Source organism: Notothenia rossii (assembly GCF_949606895.1).
Source record: "Notothenia rossii genome assembly, chromosome: 3".
Classification (NCBI taxonomy): Eukaryota; Metazoa; Chordata; class Actinopteri; order Perciformes; family Nototheniidae; genus Notothenia; species Notothenia rossii.
This window is the reverse complement of record NC_136901.1, coordinates 27,493,391-27,506,245: the sequence shown is the minus strand read 5'-3', so window position 1 is coordinate 27,506,245 and position 12,855 is coordinate 27,493,391. Positions and strand designations below refer to the sequence as shown.

The following is a 12,855-nucleotide window of genomic DNA, read 5'->3' as shown; positions in this document are numbered from 1 at the left end:
TTTTCAAATTTTTGATATTCTATACTACGTCGTTTTATGGCATATTTTCGACATTTTATACTGTGGCTTTTTTTTGCATAAACACAGTTTAGGATGCTGAAAATATGTAAGAAAAAAATAAAACTACATAGTATATGGTGCTGAAAATAGGCAAAAAACTAGATTTAGTATAGTAAGTCTAAAATGTGTCAAAAATCTGACAAAAGGGCACAGTATAGTGTGCCAAATAAATGCATAAAACACATAGCAGAGCACGTAAAAAGTATGAGCCATTAGTTGATCATACAGGTTGTGAGGGAGTCATTTGTTCTTAGAAACCTTCCAGTGAAGCCGGCCTTTCTTTGCCCACTGTGTAGAAAATTTAATACACACAACAGATACATCTTTAATTTGAGCTTTCCTAGGACTAATATTGAAACTGCTACAGCAGATGGAAATGAATAAACTAAAATGTAAAATTCCCAAGTAGTATAAAAGAAAAGTAAGAAATTCAAAAAACTCTGTCATGAATATTTTGAGGGAAATCCAATGGAGACATTTTGTATCTCCAGGCAGTCACATCTGCTAAACTGAGAGTGAATGTGTTTACTTTAGTAAAACAAATGAAAGCAAAAATACATTTCACCTCTTTTCATACTCTGTGCAACAATTTACATCTAAAACACTTTAATGACGTGGATCTCTCTCTGAAACAAAGAATATTTCCAGTTATGTGCTTTTTTTCCAACCATTTATTCTTTTTTTTTTTTTATCTCAGACAATAACAGCAGTACATTTTCAGAAACATGGTTGTTACAATCACAGCTGGCTCAGACAGAGAAACACTGCGATTCAGTACATTATTGCATTAGAGGAAACCATCTGACATGTGAACATTTACACTGTTGAGAAGAAAGACGAGATGAAAAGGTGGTTGGACGAGTGAGGAAACTTAACATTATTTTGCAACAGCTGGTTGAAAACACTCATACAATTCCAGTAGTTAATTCAGATTGATAAAGCCAGGAGTACAGGGGGCTTGGGAGAGCGAGAAGACGTTTGAGTTTCGTACCTACATAGTGTCACTGCTTAGTATAGACGCATCGTTCAGAAGGGGGTTTCATTCTCAGAGGTAATGGAGCAAAAATGCCGGGACAGTTCAACTTTATTTGTGTGCTTTGATTAGTCCATCAAAGCTGTATTGATGTTTGGGGAAAGTAGGCTGTCATATATTTTCTGCTCGTTCACTGCATAACAGGGAGATGTGACGCTTTCTTTCCTACTGTCATTACTATGTGAGCAAATTATTTATCTACTTTCACTGGTGGTCAGGGTGGCGAAATATTCAATTTAGCATTGATCACTTCCAGGTTCAAGACATCCAAATAATTGAGAAGTCTGGCATTTGTGGAATCGGTTGAATCTTGTCAGTTAAATTCAGGAACTGTAATGTTTGACATCCGCGCAACACCACTGAGAGGTGTGTTTGTTTGTATCTAGGCAGCAGAAGGGCTGGGAGTGTTAGTACAAATATGTTTGCATCAGTGCGTGTTATTATGAATATTGAATTGCTTTTTGGAGGTATTTAATTCTCGAGGTGCATTATTTTAAGGACTGGTTGACTTGTGAATTTGCTTGCACACAGCCACACTAATTTATGCAAGCACACACATTAGAAATATAAAGCCGAGCACTGCTACTGGTAGTCTCCAGAGCCTGTTATTAGTCCGGCTAATTTCACATCATTTGACAGAGAATTCATTTAAAAATCCATCAGCAGAGCCGCAGAAAATACCACCACACGCCTCCATTACACCACCATGTAATCCCATTTTCACCTAGCCTTAAAACCCCCTTGCAGTCAGAAGACCGTTCACCATAATCTCTCCTGGTTATTAAAAGATGGACGAGCTGCGCTGTGAAAGCTTTCTGAAATCAGAGACCCTAAAAGAAAGTTACCTTAGCAGCCTGTGATTTAACACTTTTAAAATCCAGCAGATAGAGCTCAATTGGTTTTAGATATACTTCAAAAAAATCACATGACTAATCCTGTTAGCTTGTCTCCAAAATGGCCGACAGCTTCATGGGATTTAAAGACTGTGAATGGGGAAACATTTCCATCAGCAGCGAAGATCTTTCCAAAAGTAAAACATCTACTATTTCTGATACAGTAGCAAAACACTTTAAACATCTGGCCCTGAAACAGTGCTTTGATCTGTTGTGCTTCTCTCATTGTGTTAATATTTGTATTTATTTTCCGTAAGATGTGTGCTTCATTATCTTTCTAAAGAACAGTATTACATGTTTACCCTACAAAAGTCAGTGACGCTCAGAGATCAGTAATGCCAAGGCAAGCATACATAGTTCTTGTACTAACCCAAGAAAAACATTAATATAAAGTTTCATCTACAAACTTTGAATATATTAAGCAACATCAACAGCATATCAATGGAAATTGTGACATTTAATTGCAAGTAGATGTTAGAACCCTGTTAGTTACACATGATCAGCTCAGTTTGTAGTACATCACATTTAAGACTAGTGAGATTAGCAAGTAATGGAATGTATAACAATTCAAATATAGGTCTTTCTAAGATATGTTATTCTCCACAAGTTGACAGGACATTAAGAGATGTGCTGAGATACTAATCACCACGCCTAAGAGATAATATAGTTCTATTAGTGGTACAGTTCATTAAGGAATCCCCATCAGATTCATGTATCAGGATTGTCAGATAATCTATTTACACCAACGCGTTGTGTGCAGCTTGTGTGCAACAGATAAGTGTTTTTACCTCCCTCCCCCTCCCCCCCCCCCCCCCCCCCCCGCTCATCATTCAGAGACTTTAATACCTCCCTCTATTCCTCAATCTCCAGTATCAGGTCGCCTCCTTCGAGGGAGGCGTCAGCCCTGACATGCACCGCCTTGATGGTGCCGGCTAACGGGGAGTTGACCACGGTCTCCATCTTCATGGCAGAGAGGACACACAGCGGCTGCCCCTTCTCCACCTTATCACAAACACAGGTCAGAGCATTAAGAACACTTGACAATGCACAGATCACTGAACTGCACTGTAGACAGAGGTAAACCAGACACGAGCTTAGGACACACTTTAGAACATATGCAAGTGGGACTTTAGCATATTAGCCTACTAGCTTACATACAACCCATACAATTGACTGTGAGGTTCACTAAAAGTACAAAGAAATAAGATGATCCATGCATGTAGTTAAGGTGTTAAAAAGTTTATCTTGAAGTGTTGTAAGCATCACAAGCTATGCAGGTGTAGAGCTGCAATCATTGGTTCACCTGGTTGAAAAATATTAATTTAAGTGATTAATCATTCAAAATAGCAGCCTCTCTAATATGGAGATTTCCTGCATTTTCTGTTTAATATCATATAAGTTAAAATCTTTAAGTTTTGGACTAACAAGATGTGGAAATGTTTTACTACTAACAAACCATTTATAGACCACATGATTAACCTAGAACATAATGGGCTAAATTATAATGAAAATATTCACGAGTTGCAGCCTTTATGTATACAGTCTATGGTTGCAGCACATATATCGATCGGACAGTTTATGACTCAAATCAGACTTTCAGTAACATTATGGGAGTTTGGTTTTTGTATAATCTCTGACGATTTGCCTTTTTACATAACAAAGCATCTTATGAATTGTCCAAAGAGAGGAAACCAACAATGAGCAGCTTTTGTAGCTGTACTGATAACCAGCAGGCATATTTGTGTTAGATATATAAACAGGTTATTTATATATAATATATATTCTAATTAAAAACCTCTTTTTAATTCCAAACTCTCTTAATGTTGGATAAGTAGGTGACCAATAACAAGACCTTCATAAAATACAGTTTGATTTAGCACTATGAGGATTTAAATAAGCAGCTCTAAGGGTGGAGATGGAATAAAAAGCAAACTGTCTGCACTTGTAGAGTTAAAGTCATGAGATGTGATGATAGACTCACCTTGGATCCAACTTCCACCTTCACCTCCACCACTTTTCCAGGCATGGGCGCTCCCACCTGACCCTTGATAGACTTCTGAGCCTTGGGGTGGAACTTCATTTCCTGGGTGGAGGACAAACAGAGACTTCATGCATCATCTGTCCAGTCATTCATTCAGCCAACGACTCACGGGACATTGGAACAGACCTCTGTGCTCTGCATCCTCTACACTGCTCATTGGTCTCAATACAAACACCTGTGCACTGTCAGGATTCTAGTAGAGGATATCATTTCTTTCACTTCTCCCTTTTCCATCCATTCATTATTCACCTGCAGAGATACATATCCCATCTCTCCCTCATCCATCATTTATCCAGCCAACAACCTATGCCCCCCCCCCCCTCTGTGTACCTTCATGGCGACAGTGTCTTTCACCAGCACAGATCTCAGCTGTCCGTTCAGTTCAAAGAAGACTTCCCTCTGGCCTGCCTTGTTCAGGTCCCCCAGAGCGAGGGCCTTGATGTGCAGGATCTTTCCTCTCTCCAGCTCCACCTGAGGAACAGGGCCAGAGAGAGAGAGCCGGAAGAAGAGAGAGGTGGGACACAAATGAGATTATGTTAGAATATTAAGATGAAAACATGAGTGCCTAGCACACGAGTCCAGCTGAAGCAGTCAAAGAGATGCAGAGCTTGGTGAAAATAAAAAGTCAAGTTAGTGGAGCGAGTTGAGCACAATGTTTCTCTCCCGCTGAGCTGGAGTGTTGCACAGCATGCTCTTGGTGAAGGAGAAGAGACTTAGACAGATTGATGAGTACCAATTAAATACATGTTTAATGGCATCTTATCTCTGTATTTCACACCAATAAACTGCATAACATGTGCGGCCATCTGCTCTTATCAGCTACCCATTTGTGTTTAACTGTCCAGAAATCTAATTTATCTCAATCTATTAAACATTGAGTGAAAAATGGGAAGCTTTCCAACAGGCTTTTTCTCAAAGATAATATACTCAGAATAGGAAAAACACAGGTGTCTCTAATAACATGGATGGCAGAGTTTCAATGTGATTTTAAGCTTCTATACGTTTGTTTTTTAGGCAGGCCATATGATTATTTAAACATTTGCATTGATCAGAGTTTCTCAGTTGTAATTGTGACTAAGGTATTCATATGAGCACTGCTTAAAGTCAGAGACATGAACTCAACGCAAGGAAACTGAAGAAAAAGCTAAATGGAATCCAACCATCATTCATTTTATAATACAAAATGTGCCTTTTCCTTTGTTATGTGACCAAAACATTATGTTCAAAAAGAGCAAATATTGGACATGAAACATGTCAACTATCAATAACTTAACTGACTACACTACGCATGTGTGCTGTGTTCATGTGGCATCTGAATAATCAGAAAATGTAGTTTCTGACAGGTGGACAACAACTCGGAAACAGAACCTGTTAAACGGACCATCAAAGGAGCAAAGAATGCAACACTGGCCTCGGGAAAGGCAACATCATCTAGTTTTAGTCCTGATGTTGAAATATGGATAACCTATGCCAAAGCTGCAGTGCCTCGAATGGCGCCTTGTTGGTTGGCTCTATCGGGAACAATCTCTATAAACCAATAAATGAGACGCCCAAATTTACAGAAGAAATAAACATTTTTTAAGCCTGGTTTAAAAAACCGCTAATTACCCACTTCATGATAAATGCTACATCAACGAGAGTATGACAAGGACAACGAGAGACAACGAGACAAAACACTTCTCCAGAGTTCAGTCCACCTGTAATCTCTGTTAGTTAGTCTCAAGACTAAGCCCTCTCTCCTCCCTCCTCATATCATTCTGGTCACTGCTGCGTTTTTCCTTTGACACCAGCCACTGTGCTATTTATCTCACGCCTCGCCTCATATCTCATCTCACCGGTCGGACACTCGTTTTTTTTTCCATCCTTCCATTTGTCCAACTTTCCCTGCCAGGCTTTCAATCTCTCTCTTTGTCAGTCCTCCCGTGTGTCAGCTTTCCGTTGTGTATTGTTATTTTTCTCCCCATTTCTGGAGCCACACTGTTTGTCATGCCGTTGTTAATTTCCCTCATCTGGCCCCTTCTGCCTCTCTTCTCTTTTATCCGTCTGTGTCAGTCGACCCTTCCCCTCTCATCTTTTTTGTTTCTCACATTGGCATATCTGCTGCTGAGTCTCCATTGATATTCCAAACTAAGTCTCAGTGCGAAGACGGAAATACACTCTGCTGCAGGTATGTATTGATCTCAATTTCATTCTGCATCTCTCTTCCTGTGGAAGCTGTGACTCTTCATCTATTTTCCTCACTCAGTATCTGGTAACAAAAGCTTTCTTTGCATGCCTTTGCTCTCTCTCTGGCACTCAATCTTCATCTCTCTGTTTCTCTCCAACTTATAAGGTTTTGTCAATCTCCTGGCAGCCGAAAAAACACAACTGCCTTCCCTTCCGACTGTCTTCAACCACAACACTACATCTCCTCACAACCGCTCACATGAAATATACAGTATGCACCTCTTTGAAAAGTTGCACAACATTTATGAAGCTTTTAAGGGTGTTTTTGCCTAAGTTGAACCCGTTTGTACGTAAGCTAGTTTTAAACGGAGCTAAAACACGACTTCAGAGCACTTGTTGATATTTATGACAGCAGAGTTGCATTAGGACAACCCCTTCCCCGGCAGTCGGCTTTAATTATTCATTTTTGGTCCAATTCCACGGCTCATTAAGATTTTTTACCAAAACATTCAAGCAGTCATTTAACAAATAATAGAGTAGAGATATAACTCAGACTCAAGGTCAAATTCAAGTCATGATTATTGATCACTTGCCGATGTGTCACTTCCTAACCTCACCTTTTAAACAAACGGCACTAAAAGGATTCAACATATACAGTTCTTCGCAGATTGTTCCCCTCCAGCGCAGAGCTTTTCATGTCATATTTAACTGCTTAACCTTTTGCTGCTATAAAACATCTGAAACAAGTTTCCCAGTATGCCTCCGATCTGACTTCATTAATGACGCGTGTTGTCAGTGACAGAGTAATGAGATCAGCGCCATGTGTTGGTGTCGGTGCACATTAGCACTGACAGGGTGTGTATGACTGGCTCCACGTTTGTGAAATCTGTTTATATTTCCATGATTAATAGCACACCGAGTCATCAGCACATGCCAGCTAGGTTGATGTCTTTTTCACCTCCTGTGTGTGTGTGTGTGTGTGTGTGTGTGTGTGTGTGTGTGTGTGTGTGTGTGTGTGTGTGTGTGTGTGTGTGTGTGTGTGTGTGTGTGTGGGGGGGGTGAAGGACAGCGATGGGTGGACCTGTCATCCATTCATATGTGTATGCCCTCAAATGGCCCTCAGATACTTTAGTTACAAAGTGTTTTTTGATCCTTTAAAAGGCTATTCATACATGGGCGAATGTGGTGATATACAACTCAGAATCATTACAGAAATGATGGAATTTAAATGTTCAACTGTATATCAAAGTCTAACCCCTAGTTACAATACCTTTGTGAAGAAAAAAATGCAGAAAACTCTTGATGAATGAAAGTAAACGGGGTAGTACTCTTAATGCTGAAGTCGTGAGCATAGGACTCACTCAATTCGGTTTGGATTATACTGCATAGGTTGTGTGACATTTTGCAAAGAGATGTTTTCATATCGTTTTTCTGTTGTTAAACTCAGACCCCTTTACTTCTCAAGATGCAATGGTAATTGATTTATAAGGGATCATTTTGGAGGTGAATTATTCTTTCATGTGATTATACAACATTACAAAGCGGTAGCCGTTGTGTTTACCCACACACTCACTCAGTAGTAACCGAAATCTTCCTGGCTCGGAGTTCTGATAAGGCTCTCGCAGTGGATTTGCAACAGGCTTGAAATGAAGTGCTTACCAATACCAAATGATTACAGTGAAAGCTTTTATATCTACTTCCAACAACATCAACAACTCAGGGCTTTAGGTCTAGCTCAGTGCTCAGAAAAGATTTGGTGCTTGAATCTGTTTCGATAAAGATTTCCACTGCGTGCTTCACACGGTAGACACCAAGAGCTCAAAACTATTTTTGTTCCAAATACACAGGTAACCGTGTGGATGGTAATGTTCAGCGGAGTCATCTGTCATGGACTGTGGCTGTCACTGCAGATTTATCACAAACACCAACAAAGGCTTGTGTCTCTTCTGAAACCCATTCATTTTGTGATGCAGGCCGTTCAGCTGCCATGTTGCACATTAATCCTCTACAAAACCCTGTTAGGCTGCATTACACTTTCTGTTTACCTTTGTACAGGAAGGTGTGGGAGATTACACCAACAATGCTGACATGTGCACTCAACAGTAGGAAGAGTATGGAGTGCTTTATACTCTCCTGTATTTAAACTGACAAACTGTTTTCGTAGCAGAGAAATTTACTTTCCTCAGGGCTCTTCTCTCGGTTTTAACAATGCCAACAAACAAAGCTGTCAAAATTGCAAAAGGTCACCACGCATGAGAGCAAAGAAATATGCTTCTAATAAGCACCGAATAATTACCGATTGTGTTGGTCACTCTGGCTCTTCCCAACACCCACATACCTGTCTGTGTTTATTTAACAACAATGCTTTGCTTCCATTCACACAGCCTCTAACACAGTACATCATATCAACAAAAACTCAACAAATCAAGACTAAGGGCAACTCAATGTTCCCCAGTGATATATATCTACAAGTGTGAGGTCATTAATATTTAACGAGAGATAGCAGGGACAGAAATATAGGACTGTAAGAAAGAAAGTTGCCACATGCATCACATGGTGTGTTCTACTTGTAGGCACACACATAATCCGAGTCATTTCTCAACATAGTCTATACCAAATGTACTACAAAGCACTTTTTAATCAATTTCCAGTTATGTGTCTTCATAAATGTATCTATCATAAATGGAGAAGAACATACAGTGGGGCAAAAAAGTATTTAGTCAGCCACCAATTGTGCAAGTTCTCCCACTTAAAAAGATGAGAGAGGCCTGTAATTTTCATCCTAGGTATACCTCAACTATGAGAGACACAATGAGAAAAAAAAATCCAGAAAATCAAATTGTCTGATTTTTAAAGAATTGATTTGCAAATTATGGTGGAAAATAAGTATTTGGTCAATAACAAAAGTTCATCTCAATACTTTGTTATATACCCTTTGTTGGCAATGACAGAGGTCAAACGTTTTCTGTAAGTCTTCACAAGGTTTTCACACACTGTTGCTGGTATTTTGGCCCATTCCTCCATGCAGATCTCCTCTAGAGCAGTGATGTTTTGGGGCTGTCGCTGGGCAACACGGACTTTCAACTCCCTCCAAAGATTTTCTATGGGGTTGAGATCTGGAGACTGGCTAGGCCACTCCAGGACCTTGAAATGCTTCTTACGAAGCCACTCCTTCGTTGCCCGGGCGGTGTGTTTGGGATCATTGTCATGCTGAAAGACCCAGCCACGTTTCATCTTCAATGCCCTTGCTGATGGAAGGAGTTTGTCACTCAAAATCTCACGATACATGGCCCCATTCATTCTTTCCTTTACACGGATCAGTCGTCCTGGTCCCTTTGCAGAAAAACAGCCCCAAAGCATGATGTTTCCACCCCCATGTTTCACAGTGGGTACGGTGTTCTTTGGATGCAACTCAGCATTCTTTCTCCTCCAAACACGTCTAGTTGAGTTTTTACCAAAAAGTTCTATTTTGGTTTCATCTGACCATATGACATTCTCCCAATCCTCTTCTGGATCATCTAAATGCTCTCTAGCAAACTTCAGACGGGCCTGGACATGTACTGGCTTAAGCAGGGGGACACGTCTGGCACTGCAGGATTTGAGTCCCTGGCGGCGTAGTGTGTTACTGATGGTAGCCTTTGTTACTTTGGTCCCAGCTCTCTGCAGGTCATTGACTAGGTCCCCCCGTGTGGTTCTGGGATTTTTGCTCACCGTTCTTTTGATCATTTTGACCCCCAAGGGTGAGATCTTGCGTTGAGCCCCAGATCGAGGGAGATTATCAGTGGTCTTGTATGTCTTCCATTTTCTAATAATTTCTCCCAGTTGATTTCTTCACACCAAGCTGCTTACCTATTGCAGATTCAGTCTTCCCAGCCTGGTGCAGGTCTACAATTTTGTTTCTGGTGTCCTTTGACAGCTCTTTGGTCTTGGCCATAGTGGAGTTTGGAGTGTGACTGTTTGAGGTTGTGGACAGGTGTCTTTTATACTGATAACGAGTTCAAACAGGTGCCATTAATACAGTTAACAAATGGAGGACAGAGGAGGCTCTTAAAGAAAGAAGTTACAGGTCTCTGAGAGCCAGAAATCGTGTTTGTTTGTAGGTGACCAAATACTTATTTTCCACCATAATTTGCAAATCAGACAATGTGATTTTCTGGATTTTCTTTTTTCATTTTGTCTCTTATAGTTGAGGTTTATCTAGGATGAAAATTACAGGCCTCTCATCTTTTTAAGTGGGAGAACTTGCACAATTGGTGGCTGACTAAATACTTTTTTGCCCCACTGTATGAACCAAGTACTTGTATAAGCATCAGTTTAAAAAAAATTATGGAATAAATGACAACAGCCTCATACAATGTTACGGCTGACATTTGAAATACTAAATATTAGATGTTGGCACTTTCTTCTTACAATATGCCTTATTTATTTGTATGTGATTTATTTCAGATTTGAAATGCCTCACTGCATTCCTTCAAAGTGCTGTATTAATAAAGTTATTACTGCATGTATTTTTATATTAATATAGGAGCTTGTTTTCGCCCTTGAGGAATTCTGCACTTCAAAAGGAAGCAGACAACTAACAGAAACGCTACAAGTGACGGCTGATTTTCTCTGACATGTTTTCATCCCTCTCCAGTCTGGTGCTGCTAATCGGACCTGATCTGGAGGGAGTCGCCATCATGTTTGTTCCTGAGCTGTGAAGGATTCTGAGCAGAAGTCCTGGCGTCTGAAAGTGACAACAGTTGTGACGGAGTGAGATAAACAGCAGCGAGGGGAAGTGAGAAGTGAGGCTGGAAAAACAAAACAACAGTCTTGCTTTTGGGGAATTTCTGAATGACAGGTTTTCTATTTAGAGAGGAGAACACGCAAAGTGAGTCGGGTTAAAAACAAGGTGTCTCACTTTAAATAAGACACCGTTAGAAAATCAATTTTTACAGCAAGGGAAGCCAATACTGCCATTGGCAAGCTGGAAAATCAAGAGTATTTATACTCCACCTCAACTGTAGCTGTAAAGGGTTTTGTGGCTTGTTGAGCAATTTGTGTTGATAAATATACTCTTTGAACTAGAAATCAAGAACAATTTATTCAACCTTACTATTTAGTGTTGTAAGCATTTTAAAAGGAAGCATAGCAGCACAAACCAACCTGTGGCTTCAAACCTGCCACAGCTGCTAAAAAAGACTTACCGGTATTATAAATCAGTGGTCGGTGATCTGACCATTCCTTTCTATTGTCTCTAATCACACACACTCGGGGGGGTTTACAACAAAGGAGGGCGGGGGGTTAGGGTCTGCCCTCCTTTGGGGTCGATGCCAGATTAGCGCAATCAATGCAGATCCTGATTCTTTGATAGTAATGCGCCAGCAGAGCAGGGCTCCTCATGTCCCGCCTAATATCAAATCAATTAGCACACGCCTGAATCCGTCGTGCTGCAGTGAAATGAAACCGTAATCAAACGTGAGGCCTCTAGCCCGTGCAAATCACTCTGTTCAATCTTTGCACTACTCATGAGACAAAATATTGTAAGAAACAATCTAATGTATAATAAATGAGGTTGTCTTAGTAGGGTTATAAATAATACTGGTACACGGAGGAGTGTGAAGTGAAGCTTAGGAGCCTTGGGAAAATACAGCAAAGGTCTTCAGTCTTTTTTATTGTGGGCAATTGGTTGTGGTTTTGCCCACATCAATAGAAGACCATTTATCTGTGAGCTGCGCTGTTTTGTTACTTTGCTTCTTGCCACTACTGTCCATCTGACGCAGCTACTTTCCAGAGAGATGCAAGTTACAGATGGTTGGAAATAATTAAAATTACTTTTAATGTTGTCATGGGTTTCTTTTTATCAATGAATAATTTCTTTTGATTTAAGCTATGAAAATAAAATATGGAAGAAATGTAAACTGAGGGGAAATGGGTGCTATTTATTCAGCTTCTTGTGCTCAATGCGCCAAATACTTCAAAAATCAACAAAAAATGTCCTAATCCAAAAACTATAACCTTCAGATAACACAGACCATAACCAATCAAGATAAATAAATAGCTCTACAAGTACGAGGATACATTTGTATTTTGTATATTCTCCTAATGTTGTTATCCCTAAACTCACACTAAACAAAGTCCAGGAATTTCAGTAACAACTCAGAATGATAGCTCCACTACCTTTTGCTTAACATGCACAGAGTTCATAATTAATACCAATCAACAACATCATGCTGCCCACTTTAGGAATCGTAGAGGCAGGTTTGCTACAGAGCTGCAGTCGATAAGCGTTAGGGGTCGACCGATTATCGAGGCCGCTATTCCGCATTTTACAGATTATCGGTATTGGCCTTTAAAAAAAAATCAAATTAAATGAGTGAGACTCAAATATCAGAAGTTCAGAACAAGTTTTAGTAGTTTTTATTTTAACTTCATTTACTTTACTCAGGGTCACAGAGAAGAAGCCAGTTTTAAGATGTTGAAAAGTTCATTAAACATAAAAAGGCATTTCAAAGAAATTGTGTTATTCTACATTTTGACACCAAGATTTTCAGATTTTACTTCAAATGTATATCGGTTCCAAATATCGGTTATCGGTCTCCTTGATTACTAATAATCGGTATCGGCCTTGAAAAAGCCATATCGGTCGATCCTTAATAAGCGTTAATTCATAAAAGCTGCGC

At 39.9% G+C, this 12,855-nt stretch overlaps 1 protein-coding gene across 1 annotated transcript in view; it reads right to left on the bottom strand.

The window, feature by feature from the left end:
• Nucleotides 1-708: 708 nt before the first annotated feature.
• The window catches only part of pcxb (pyruvate carboxylase b), a 298,980-nt gene continuing 286,833 nt past the window's right edge, over nt 709-12,855 (bottom strand). Inside the window, 3 exon segments of the mRNA XM_079671136.1 lie at nt 709-2,988; nt 3,968-4,069; nt 4,358-4,498. Coding sequence (XP_079527262.1) covers nt 2,839-2,988; nt 3,968-4,069; nt 4,358-4,498 — 393 coding nt within the window. The 3' untranslated portion in view covers nt 709-2,838.